The following is a 13,646-nucleotide window of genomic DNA, read 5'->3' on the forward strand; positions in this document are numbered from 1 at the left end:
AATGGTTTTGATTCTCTTGGTTGGTTGGAGTTTTGGGGTTTGTTTGTATTATTGGGTTGTTTTTTTTTTCACCCCTCTCTCTTAACTCTTGGAATTCATCAATCCAGTTTGGGCTTATTTTTAATGTTAAAACCATAGCATTTTTGACTCTTCCACAGCAAGCATTTAGTTTGGTATCCCTGTGTGCTGCCCAAGCACTGCACCCCAGATTGCAAAACCTGTTCTGTAAATATTGGTGCTAATCAAATCTTCTCTCGTAGAAACAAGAACTGGAGCATTTGCCTGTCCTCTTGCTTAGAAAACAAATATTACCATTAAGTGCTTGGACCAAAGGGTGCTCTGTTTCTTGTGTTCAGGCTGCAGTTGCCATGAGCATGAACCAGAAATTTTAATTTCTGTGTCTAGGACAATTCACCTGTTCAGTACTCAGAGCTGCAGGGACCAGAAGGGATTTAAGTCACCGTGGGCTCACCAGACCAAAACACTCCATAAATCCCAAATTCCTCTATCAAACCCCTCCATGCTAGGAGAAAAACAAATTCAAGTTATTTTAACCCTCTTACCCGTTTTTGTCTATGACTTATTTTTTTCATTATAGTTTATTGACACACTGTCTATTTTTAAGGAACTTGTTTTAAGACCATTAATATTTTGTGTTGGTAATAATGAAGTTCTCACTTATGTCTTCCTCATTCTGCAGTGGAAAAGCAGGAAGCAGTATGATCTACAGGACGTAAAGCACAGCACGGAAAAAACCTGTGCTACCCCTCTTATGCTCTGAAAATGGCTTATTTCCATCTGGATGTTACCTGGTTTCCTACAGAAGATAAGTAGGTTTCTGATTCCGTGAGCTGCTGGAGGTAAACTAGGTTGGGATGCCTGTCTCTGCCTTTCCAGTTGTCCCATCATCTTCCCTTTGTGCCCCTGAACCTTGTTTCTCCACCGTGTGCCTGGGAATGAAGCGAGGGCAGGAGCGAGGGTGGTTCTGCTGCCCCGAGGCGCAGGGAGGGAGCAGGGTGGGAGAGGGGCTTGGCCACAGCCAGAGGAGGTGCAGGGACCGCGGGTGGGAAGCCCCAGGGCTGTGATAATTTGGCCAAGTCTGTCTCAGACAGCGGTGTTGGACCGTGGGTGCTCCGGTTCCCCTGCACCGGCTCGGCAGGAGCAGCCCCAGCAAGGCACAGGAGGGCTGGAACAGGGAATGACAGGTGCCACTTTGCACATCTGCTCCTGGTACTGCACCTGGCTTCTGGGCCATGAGAACCTTGACAAGGGAATAGCGTAAAACAGCCTTCCACAGCAGCAAAGACATCGCCATTTGTCTGTCCCAGAGTTAAACCCATCACAGGGAAACGTCCCAAGTGTCCACATCTGGCTTCTTTTAGTACCCAGCTTCATTAGAGGAGTGTCTGTCTCATGTACAGCCGTTTATGCAACATTGTTTATAAAGGAAGGGCCTGTGCACTTCAGGGATACTATGAAGAAAAATACTAATATATGGTCATTGAGTATTTTGTATTGAATAGTGTATTTGTATTGTAAACAAGTGTAGTGAACCACAAGGCATGAAGACAAATAAAGTGACAGTAGCTGGATTTCTCCGTGTTGGGCTGTGCAATGATTGGATCAACATCAGAGGGAGGTCTCTGGACATCCATTTTTATTTGGCAAAATTGCAGAGGTATTAAAGTGATGAACACCCTAAGGAGCACGTTTGGTGGTACCCCAAGCCACCTTTTGGGCTCGCAGCAGCTGTTCCAGACTTCACCCTGCAGATGCTACACACCAAGTATTTTTTATGGGGGATGGTGCCCTTCCCTCTGTCACAAGGAAGGCTGGCTTTTACCCACAGCAAACTGGCCAGTATGAAAAGAGAACGAAGGATATGGCTGAAGATCGCATTTGGGTGTTTTCCTAAATGTATGTATCTAAGCCTTTGAGTCTGGACTGAGGGTAGGTCTACCTATAAGCTGTATTTTAATACATTTTCAATATTGAAAATGACAGTATTGAATCTTGTGACAAGGAGGTAGCTCCTGCCCTGAAACACTCAGTTTTTATCCTGTCCCATACATCCTATGTCCCAGGTAGCTGCATTCTCAAGAAATCCTCCTTGAAAATATAAACTTGAATCCTCCTTAAATTATAAACTTTCTCCTTCACGTGCTCATTCTACTACAGGATAGTGCTGTGGTTTGGTTAACAAGACTTTTCCAGTAGGCACCTCTCCCCTCCCTCCTTTGTTTTCTTCCCTGCCTTAACTCAAGAAGGAGTTTTATGCTCTTCCAGGAACAGGGCTGGTCAGCAGCCAGCCACCACAGCCTGGTTTGGATCTGGCACTGGCTGGAAATCTCTGCTCTAATTCCCCTTTCTTCCAGAGCTGTCTGTCTGCAGCCAGGCAGGGAAAAGGATGCAGGTGGGTACTCTGCTATGTGGCTTTCATGGAGAGTTTCAGTTTCCACCTGGTCCTTGTCAAGGCTTCTGCAAACCCTGAGAAAGCCATGACAGAAATGCTGGATTTGCCACCTCTCACAGGTAACAGAGTTAACTTGGCAGATCTTGCAGGTCTGCAGAGCCAGCCTTGGAGCCTTGTGCCTCAAATGTTGCTGACCAGCAGCTCTCTGAAAGCGCAGGCTCCCTGCCTGGAAAACCATTACTGTCACCATCTGCAACACAGCCACTGAATCCAGCTGAGCTGAACTTCCTAGAAATTAATTCCCCATCCTCAGACACCTCAAGAAAATTCTCATCCTCCTGTTACATGCACCTGTGGTCTCTCCAGCCAGTGTTCAAGAAAATTTGAAAGATTTAATTGCAGAGTACCGAGGAAGGACATTTTCTGTATGGGGACCTGAGACATACTGTGGGACAAGGACCGGCCTCTGAGCCTGCACAGAGAGCACAGACTTGCTGAGGACCATCTGTTTATTTATTTATAAGCTACAGATAGTGTTTTATTTATGTAGTTTATTGGGACTTTGAGGATCATTTGACTTTTTTTCTAACCAGTCAGGGGCTGTGATAGTACAGTCCCTCTGCACAGCACCTAATTTCAAACTTCACTGCCACTCATTTTCAGAATTTTTTTTATGACACGGTGTCCTCCTTCAAGAGTTGGAGTAAAGGATTATGGCAACTTACCTGGGGTTTAGGGAAGGACAAATCCCTTCCCAGCATCATCTTGAAGAGAGCCATCAGTAATCCTTTCTGGAATGGACTGATTTACTTCTTATTTTTAAGCATAAATTTACAGTGCTTGCTTCCTGGCAGAAGATGCTGGGAGCTACCAAAATAGTCTCCCAACCTGATAACAGTGAGACTTGCTCCTCTAACCTACAGTGCACAAACCAATTACAGTAGCCAGAGCTTCCAGGAGAGACGTGCCGCTGGCTGAGGCTGAAATGGAAGGCAGAGCACAATCCACCAGTGCCAGATGGTATCTGTGCCCTCTCCTGCACCCATCAGGCAGCTTCAGTGAGGCCCAGGCCAAGACCCTGCTTGCAGCTGCACTGTGTGGAGCTGGAGAGCTGTGGAAGGTGCAGCCCCACACCCCTGCAGGAAAAACAAGCTCATGTTGAATCACCTGTGCAAGACAGACCACACAGAAGTGGTTTGACTCTTAACGAGCTGCCCCAGCTCGCTGCCTCACCCACACTCTTCTTCCCATACCCACTTCCAGGAGAGCTCCAGCTACCCCTCAGATAAAGCAGTTCCACACCTTCCATTTGGTTAGGCAGGAAAAAAGAGCATTCCTGACAATGAGTGTCTCCTCCCAGAAACTCCACTGCCCACCCGGGAGCAGCAGGCTGTGACAGAATGTGCAAAGGCTTTGCTTGGAACTGGCAGTTCTGTGCTGAACAGCCAGGAGAGAGAAAAGCTGCTGGTTCACAGTTGGCAGCTGCTGTTCCATGCTGAACCCCTGCACTTCATTTGTACAGAAGTAAGAGCTGTCCTTCTGTACATTCTGTAAGAACCCAGAGAAAATTCTTTTTGCTGTACTGTTTAACAGGGTTTCATTTTATTAATACCAGCAGGAAACAGATATTAGACAAACTAAAGTTCAGTACGGCACTGAATATCTGCATCTCTAAATGTAAAGCATTACTTTTTTACATTCAAAATTTACAGCTTTTATATTAAATTAAAAATTCCCATAAGTTAGAATACAATAGGCATTATTTTAAATACAGGTCAGGAAAAATAGCTACAGCAACATTTAAAAGAAGGTTACAGCAGCAGGATTCTGTCTAAAAATAGGATATTACTATTTAAAGTGTCACTTGTTCAAGTAGGCAAGAGCAAGCAAATCATTTAGGAGCAAAATGACTGTTCTGGAACACAAACCCATCCAGTTAAGATAATGTCTACATATGCTGAGCAATTAAAATACATTCTATGTTTAAAACATGGACAAAAGATGAGCTGTTCTAAAAGGCTGATACACAAATGATGTCACATAAGGCCCATTACAATGCTGTACCCAAAATTATCCTTAATTCATTGTAAGATCTCGCAAAAAATTTATACTGGAAACTGTTCCAAAGCAAACAAAAAGAAACATGTATCACAAACTAATCAAACCATGGCAACAGCTTGCTTGAAAACCCTGTATCTGTTGCATACCATTGGTAGAAATTACCTTGCTGTATTTATACAGACTTAGTATTTATGATAAGGGTATTATGTATTCCACTCTGGGTTTATTTACATTTTACAGCAGTGATACTCATTGCCTGCAGCACCCCAAACAAAAAAAGCAGTCTCTAAAAATGAGGGAACGCTCTCCAGGAGAGTGCAAAGTGCGTTATTTTAAAGAGTGCATCTTGTATGTGGCTCCTTCTACAAATGCAGAGCAAAAAGTGCTTGTTACTGTACAGACTGACATGCAGCATATTTGTGCTTTTTAAAGGCTTTTTATTTAATTGCTGCTCTTCATTAGGAGAGGGGCAAATCTTTGCATTTATCAGCCCTTTTGCATTATGGAGAGGAGAAGAGGAGGGGGGAAAGAAGAGAGAGATCCAAATGATAAAATGCAAAAATACTCCACAATTGTTTGAGAAAGGGGAGGGGGTTGGGCTTTTTTTTTTTTTTTCTTCCTTCTCATTGCTAGCTGCTGGTATTGGAATTGATAAAGTGCCCAGGAACCAGGTAATGTCACCCAGCAACCACCTCCATGGGCAATGCACAAGCATTTCCAGTTCATTGCTACATGGAGAAAGCCCCTCCATGAACCACACAGAAACTTTAGAGAAGTTTAGAGAAGAACAGACACTGTTCTCCAACTGGAACAGTTTTCAAACAATGCAGCATCTTAAACCCAAAATGCTTTAATAACCTTCCAGGCAAGGGTCATTAAGGTAAGATAAACTCAACAGTGATTTTACTTCTTAACATGACTGAACTCTTATCTCTTTTTATATATATATATTTATATAAAATATATATATATTATATACATACACCTACATATATACTTACATACGTAAAACACAAATGCAGATTTCAAGATTCCAAAATAAGTTTGCTTTCTAGGCAGGGTTGTTTTGTGCTTTAAGAGACTCCTTCCCCACTCTGTGAGCACAGCGTGGCTCAGCAGATATCATCCACCAGCTTTGCCCCGTTGATCCCACGGTAGGTGACCCTGCTGGGGCGCACCAGGACGCCGTGGTTCAGCTTGCAGGTGAAGTAGCGCTTTTCCCCCACGGAGCCGTCGTTCTTTCCCTTGGCGCTGCGGAGCTCCAGCCCCAGCCAGATCCCCGGGGCAAAGTCTGTGGGGCCGATGTACCTGATGGTGCCCATCTCATTGGAGCTGGTCAGGAGAACCTGGGAGCCCTCGTGCAGCTTCACGGGCCCCTCAGAGGGAGCCGCAGTGCTGCTGCTCCAGCTGCGCCGCAACACAGAGCTCTTGGATCTAGGGAGAAAAGAAAGGCAACAAAAAAAGTCTTGTTTTTTTTTTGTTATAAAACATCCAGGGCTAATCTGTAATTCAAGGAAGTGCATGGAGGAAAAAACACACTCTCAAATCCCTTTTTAGAAAAACTGGGTTCGATCTGGTGTCACTAACAAACCATGAAGTAACAGTAACAGGCTGCTACACTCAGCACTCTGAAGTATTGGAAAAGCAATTTCCTTCCCCAGTGCTAGGATCTACAGTATTTACAGCAGGTGATAGTATTGGTAAATTAAGCCATACAAAACATTTTATTTGGGGCTTAAAACAGTTTAACCAAAACAACTTTTAACATACAAGTGTCAGTCAGAATCACCAGAACAAAGTGAAGTCCTTCACAAAAACCTCTGAACTTCACCCAGCTGTGTGAAGAATTTGGAGAATATGCAGTGATGAATGATTGGAAAACAGCTTCAATGCCAATCTGAATTCTAGGACTGTACAGAGAGGAGAAGAGGAGGAATGACCCAGAGTGGAATACATAATACCCTTATCATAAATACTAAGCCTGTATAAATACAGCAAGGTAATTTCTACCAATGGCATGGAACAGATGCAGGGTTTTCATGGGTCCTGGAAACCCATGGACAAACAGTGTGCTACTGGTCCATTTTGGAATGAAAAAAATGAACATGCAAAGCTCTAGACATCTTATAAGCAAGAAGGGGTTTTTTTGAGTAAGCTAACAGCCAGCTCACCCAAACACTTGAAACTCTTAACACTCACCTAACAAAGGCATTTCTTCTGTTTATCTCCTTTTGTGAAGATGCAGAAGTAGTGCTTAGACTGCGCCTAAAACCTGAGTGGAAAGATGAATAAGCTGTGTAGGACTTCTTAAGGAAAAAAACACCTTTATGAACACATACTCCTTGTGTTTTCTTTTATACTGCTTCCACTACATTTGCTGCACATTCTCCCCTCTAATTTGGAAATTAAACAACGGAACTTCTCATGAACATATATGCCTATAATATGTTTGGCTTTTCAGAGGGAAGAGAAATCAAATTAAACAAACCAAACAAGCATAATTTGAAGGTCATTTCACAAAAAGCTTAAGTAGAGGAAAAGAAAACCAACTACTTCAAATACGTCACACAGGTTCTAGTAATTTCACAGGGACGTCCCCCTACTGATCCCTTCATCAATCTCAATTTGTATTAAGGAGCAGGTTCCATTTCCCTTTCTCTCTGATTAGACTGCAATATTAGCTGCAAGGGATGGCTGCCAACAATCGTATTTGACGTAATTCTTTCTGCCAGTAGAGTGTTAAGAACAATATAGTACGCCACAGTTCCTTCTGCAGGCTACATTTTTAGGAAAGGAACAGCCAGACTATTGGTTGGAATTTGGGGTCCCTGAAAATCTCTTGTGCTTTTGGAGAAGTTGGCTTTGTGCAGATGGTTCTGGCTGCAGAACGGGGCCTGCAGGGGCTGCCTCACACTCCTACCTGGAAAAGTGTGAGTTACTTTACTCCATGAAGTCTCTGTGAGAGAATCCAGAGAACCTGTTAGTCTGAAAAGCAAGAACACAAAGATGTCATTTCAACTCAACTCTGAACAAACCTACTGGCTTCTTGTCAAATATTGATGAGGTTTTGATTCTCTCCTTCTCCATCTGCCTCCCAAGAGACACCAGCATTCCTGCTGCACTCAGGCTGCTGTGCAAGAAGTGCCTGGAGCAAGTCAGTGTATCTGAGTTACTTGGCTCTCACTCATTGAGACTGCAGGTATGATTCTGAGGAAAGTCCCTAACAGTTTGCCTGAGCTGGCTTATTCAGAGAAATAAAAGCAAGATCTCGTCTGGCAGAGTAACTACAAACAAATATAGGAGGAAAGAGCACAGAACTCCTTGGATGCTCTTCCTGGAACCTAAGGAAGAGACTATGAGCAAGAGGTGACTACAAAGCATGCTTTGGATCCTCTGTGCAGTTAGCTGGGACAAAAAGAGAATTTCCACTCATGTCCAAGGGCAATTTATTTGTATAACTGAATTTAGCACAACACATCAGGACTGGATTAAGAAAGCAAGGTTTAATGAACACAGACTATCAGAGGCCCTAGAATAAAAATACTCCAGGTAGGTGCAAGAGAAACAGGGGGAGATGCATTTCCAGTTTACACCCTGCTTTATATATAAATACATATAAATATTTACATATATATTAAATATATATATATAAATATATATATATTTATATATAAATAGCTGATCTAACACCACCAGGTTTTTAATGGAGGTTACAAACTTCCATTTGAAGTTTGAAGAAGAAAATATTTGCATCTTCTGTACCTGTTCAAAATTTTGTTTCACACTAGAAACATATTAAGAAATCATTTGGCAACCCAAACATGGCAAGAGCTTCAGTGCTCACCTCTGTACACGAGATGGGGGTGCAAATATGCCGTATCTGGGAAGGCAACTGAAGTACTGCACTCCTCCCACAGAGCCATCATTCTTCCCGTGGGGCTTGTCCAATTCAATTCCACACCAGAACCCTACATTGCAAAACAGTAAAATCAGGGCATTTTGAACAAAACATTACAGGCTTTTCTTCATCTATACCACTGGCACAGGTGGCATTCACTCACATCAAGGAAAACAGTTTCTAGTCAGAAAATATGCTAACAGTAAGTATGAATATTATAAAATAGCTATCTATGAAATTATGCGGAAATTACACCCTAATAATTCTAATTATCTCAGCATTTTTATATGCCTTCAATAAAATTATTTTAATTAATACAAAAAAAGTAAAACATTTGAGAAATGTATTTGTGTGTGTATACATATACTAAAGTCAAATAGAACTGAGCATAACTGGCTGTTGGACAACAAGGAGATAGCAAAGAACAGAGCTGCTGTTTCACATTTCCCTCTTCAGTCCCCTGACCACATGGTTTATGCCTCATCTGAGATCATTACCAGTAAAATTCAAATTTTGATATTAATTCATTCTTTCTCTCCATCTAGCAAGTTATAATTAATACAAATTGCAAGGCTGGTCGTGTGGTATCAAGAGAAGGGTGCAAGAATTGGAACTGGCCATCAATTAATCTCGTACAGAACACTGAATAGGCAGCAAGATATTAATGAGCTTGATCATTCATAACCTGTGATAAATGAGAGCTAATTACATAAAGGTGCTAAATTTCATACTCCATTAGTAGTCCTTATGCTATCCATCCCCAGAAGATTCAGAATTTAATTCAAGTCACTTGGTACTAAGGCACTGGATAAAACTGTAATTCTAATTATCAGCTCAAGAAACTCAAGAATGACAGCTTATGAATTAGAAGGGCTCCGTATATCAGAAGTTCTCCCCTTCCCATTCTTAGAATTAAATAAAGATCTGCATTGCAGCAAAAGGAACAAACCTTGGATAACTTCCAGAGCTTTGATACACATTAGAACTGAAACACTTAAATTTGCATCTGTTACATTTTCTATAAACTACTGGGTTAGCAAGTGGTGATGATTTGTCATCTTTCCATCTTCACTTCTTACAATAGCATGTTTTCCTCCAAAAAATTATGTTCCTGATTTAAAGCAGACACGGAGAAGACTTAACACTGTCAAACAGCTTTCTGATTTCACAGCTGTCAGTGTATGTGGGAAACAGTCCTTTTCTCACTGCTCACTTTTTCAGCAACAACACAAAGAGTGATGACATTGAAGTGTCCCTCAGGTAACTGCAGTACCTGAGCAAGGGCTGCCTACAGTACAGCTGGGGAACAGGGGAGGGATGAAACAAGCACAGAGCTTGTACCACGGCCTTGCAGCCTGACGGGGTTTTTTAAATGCTGATGCCACCCAGTGTCAGCACAGAGTATTGCCAATCACCTACCAATAACAATCACCCAGACCAGGTACTCACACCAACACTTGCCAACTGCTTCTGCAGCACTCTTGCAGTAAGTTTACAGATAGGGCCATAGAGCAGATAAATTTGGTTACAATATAGGATTCAGAAATTAATTTCCACAATGTAGAACAACTGGCTGCCTTTGACAGCACTTGCTTTCACTGCAAAGAGCTTTCTAGCAAGGGGAATGGAGAAACTGAAAAGGGACAAGGATGAGAAATGGTGGTAGGGGTTGGGGCTTTCTGAGGTATTTGTAACTTTATTGATCTTGTGATCTAAAGGTTTGTTAGTTAAAATTTTAATGTTCACAATTACCCTATTAAAGATGCCAATAAGTCAAGATATTAGACTGGTACATGATATAAGAGTGCCACTATTGCAAGAGATAAGCTGTGTCAAAAAGCCTTAATACAGAAAGTAAAGAGTAAATACATGTGATGTCAAACTACATACCTCTCTGAAGACTAAACTGAGGATTTTCAGAAAACTTGAAGAAGTTGGGCTCTATGATCCTTGTGGGTCCCTTCTAACTCAGAATATTCTGTGTAATACTTACACCAAAGTAACTCTCCTACTTAAATCATGATAGTGGACAAGTCACATTTTAAACCATTATTTTTTCCTTATAGTTGTATTAAAGTAAAAAATATTCAGAGAAACATAAGAGTGGGGGGGAGAGAGAGAGGGAGAGAGAGAGAGAAAGAAAGAAAGAAGTTGGAAAACCAACCAATTCAAATTTAAAATTCTTTTGGAAGGAGTGAGGGAAAAGATGGATTTCCATTCATGTGCTCACATGTAAGCTACTCCACACTGATTTGACAACATACACAGAGTATTGCACATACCTGGTGCAAATTTTGTTGTCCCACAAAATCTAACAGTGCCTGTTCTCTGTCCCACCACCAGTACTCTGTCTCCAACCTGGATTTCTCCCTCAAGAGCATTTTTCCTCGTGGTTGGGGAACTATACAGCCCTGGTCAAGAGAAGAACAAGATCTGAAATTAGTGGGATTAAATCTTCAAGGAAGTTTTCAAAAGCATGCCAACTGATTAGTGAACAGGGTATTTATCTCTAACACAGTCTACATTCAACACATGGCAACAAAAATTTTGCTCAGACAAAAATGTGCTTTGTGCCAGCATAAAAACTGGACTACAGCCTTTTCTCTGCTCTGAAAAGGTACAGTGACCAACTATAAAAACACTTTACATCTTGAAGGTGTCACAAAAATCTCAAAATTGCCATACTTAGGTTTATGGTTAAACTACTTCACAAGTGTCTTTCTCGAACTATCTGATTCTGAAACAACACAAGTAGTTCTACAGCAGTATTTAATGCAGCAGTGAACTCCCCCCTGTGAAAATACACCCCAGTACAACAGACCATACCAGCACTAATCTTAGATGAGGCAGAAGACACTCTAGTCAGGGCCTTTTTACTGCTGCTCGCCGAGTTCCTCTTCTTGGAGTAATTCCGTTTGCCTTCCAAGGAGGTAGAAGAAGAGGAAGAGCTGCTGTACCCAGGAAAACCTGAAGATATAAATTAAAGTTGTCCTTCAGGGATTATATTTTGGAAAATGACAAGATTAAGCAGAAAGGAAAGCTTTTGTCATGTGGAAGTTACCTGCTCTCCATGGAGGGCAAAATATTAAGTAAAAAACCAAAGTCAGAACTTGTTATGCAGCGTCTGCACAAACACCTGTCAGGAACGACACAGGTTCACATGACCCTGCCTTGGGAATATGGTGATAGCTGTGTGCTAGAAGACGTCTCCAAAAGCCCATCTTTATTATTCTATCAAAGTTCAGCTAAACAGTCCCAAGCATATTTATTAAAATACATAAGCTTTAGTAATAAGAGATCATACCACCAGCCTTTCAGCATCCAACCTACTAAAGATTTGATGAAAAGTGGAAGGAAGGTGATATCATGTGAGTGAATAATTGCCTGGATTAAAGCCTACTATATTCTATTACATACTGTATTAATATTAAAATCTGTACTATAAAACAAGAATGGGAAATAAATCACTTTTATCTCCATTTGCAAACCCTAAAGTCTAGACTGACCAATCAGACTTATGTTTATCTTTCGTGCTTCTTTTTCAAGGCTCTTCCTCTTCTTCCCTTTCTTAACCCCTTCTGTCCAAAATGGGGCAGGGTGCAGCAAGACACATCTACGCCTCAGCTTATCAATGTGAAAAATTAAGATAATATTGCTTATCAAACTTTCCAGACTTTTGAGAAGCTTAAACCATTAGTTTTCACAAGCAGCTTGATATCAATGCAGGGTTAGTTTGTTCAATGTAATTTAATTATCCAATTTTGCAAAACAGTAAAGACCTGAGGAAAGGCAAAGGCAGCGGTTCCAAACAAAAACTAAGGACAGAAATCTGAAGAGATACGCACGGCAGCTACGCTACAATGAAGAAAATGCAAATTACTGACTAAATAGTGACTAAACAGGCTAACTTCAGCTCCATGTCCAATGTATAAACACACATGTGCGTTTGCAAACACATGCTACAAATCCTTATTTAGAAGCCAGTCCAGGGATGGATGCACTGGAGGACAGATCACCATTTCTACAGGGATGCAACAAAAACTGCTCCAACTAAACCTGTCATCAAGATACTTCATTTTGTGGGAAATCACAGGGTAGGAGAAGGAAAAGCAGAAAGGACTTCAGCAGGCCATATAATTGATTCCTTTTCCTTCAGGCAAAACAATTATTCGTTATAACACTCCTGACAGGTGAGTTTTTAGCCTGTTCTTAAAAACCTCCGACCAGAGAGATCTCAAGACTTCCTCAGCAATGTATTTCATCACATAATTATCTCTAGGGTTTTTCCCCCCAAACATATCACCATCAGTTTAGATCAAGGATTTTTACTCTCACTACACATGCAGAGTTGGTTATACTATCCCTTGTATTCCAAAGCTTCCAGTTTCATGCCTTTCATCTTCTGTCTTTTTAATCACAAACCAAACACAAATTTCAGGTCTCTATTCCTAAGTCACATTTTAAAAATCCAGTTGTTGTCTTTTCTGAATTCCCTCTGAATTCACAACTGTTCACTCACAGAAGATATAAAAAGATGCTTTCCTTCACAGACCTGCTGGAGCAAATCCAAAGGAAGCCATGAAGACGTTTAGAGAGATGGAGCACCTCTTCTATATGGAATGGCTGAGAGATTTGGGGTTGGTCAGCCCCAAAGAAGCCCCATTGGGGCCTTTCAGTGCCTATGGGGGGCCTCCAAGAAAGATGGACAGACTTTTCATGAGTGGAAACAGTGACAGGACAAGGGGCAGAGGCTTCAGACAGACATAAAAGAGGCCTAGATCAGATATTAGGAAGAAATTCTTTACTGTCAGGGTGGGAGACACTGGAACAGGTTACCCAGAGAAACTGTGTATGCTCTTTGATGATCTTTAACATCTCTTCCAAGTCAAACTATTCTGTGATTCTGTGACTTAAAGAAGGCATATTCAAATTCACACTTGAAATTATTCCAAAGAAACACTGCTTTTACCAACACTTAAAGTATGATTTTATAGCCAAAACCTCAAAGGAGACACAACTTTTAGAGTTTGTTCAAGACAGCTGAAAGCGAAGTCCCTCTGGGTTTCAAGTTCAGCAAAGTACTGCTGTGGTAGAAGTTGTTATCCAATTGTGAAACGAGGTAATTGCAGAGAATGATTCACATGCAAAAGACACCCTTTAAAAGCTATTTTCATTTTTTATATACAAAGCCTGTTATTGTGAGTCTACCATGATACAATGCCAAGACTGTTAAGCACTTTTGGATGGTAACACTTTATTACAGAAGCATGAATA

At 41.4% G+C, this 13,646-nt stretch overlaps 2 protein-coding genes across 8 annotated transcripts in view; one reads left to right on the top strand and one right to left on the bottom strand.

The window, feature by feature from the left end:
- Positions 1-1,592, top strand: part of ALK (ALK receptor tyrosine kinase) — a 306,665-nt gene extending 305,073 nt beyond the window's left edge. For all 6 annotated transcript variants that reach the window (XM_086871346.1, XM_086871357.1, XM_086871366.1 and 3 more), the window contains one exon: positions 701-1,592. The gene's annotated coding sequence lies outside the window, so the exon portion shown is untranslated. The remainder of the gene's footprint in view (positions 1-700) is intronic.
- Positions 1,593-5,450: 3,858 nt separating this feature from the next.
- Positions 5,451-13,646, bottom strand: part of CLIP4 (CAP-Gly domain containing linker protein family member 4) — a 30,297-nt gene continuing 22,101 nt past the window's right edge. For both annotated transcript variants that reach the window (XM_086871404.1, XM_086871399.1), the window contains 6 exons: positions 11,199-11,339; positions 10,655-10,783; positions 8,319-8,442; positions 7,395-7,459; positions 6,674-6,746; positions 5,451-5,908 (listed from right to left, as the gene is read on the bottom strand). In XM_086871404.1, coding sequence (XP_086727530.1) covers positions 5,587-5,908; positions 6,674-6,746; positions 7,395-7,459; positions 8,319-8,442; positions 10,655-10,783; positions 11,199-11,339 — 854 coding nt within the window. In that variant the 3' untranslated portion in view covers positions 5,451-5,586. The remainder of the gene's footprint in view (positions 5,909-6,673; positions 6,747-7,394; positions 7,460-8,318; positions 8,443-10,654; positions 10,784-11,198; positions 11,340-13,646) is intronic.

The sequence above is a fragment of the Cyanistes caeruleus genome, chromosome 2 (assembly GCF_971803275.1).
Source record: "Cyanistes caeruleus chromosome 2, bCyaCae1.hap1.1, whole genome shotgun sequence".
NCBI lineage: Eukaryota > Metazoa > Chordata > Aves > Passeriformes > Paridae > Cyanistes > Cyanistes caeruleus.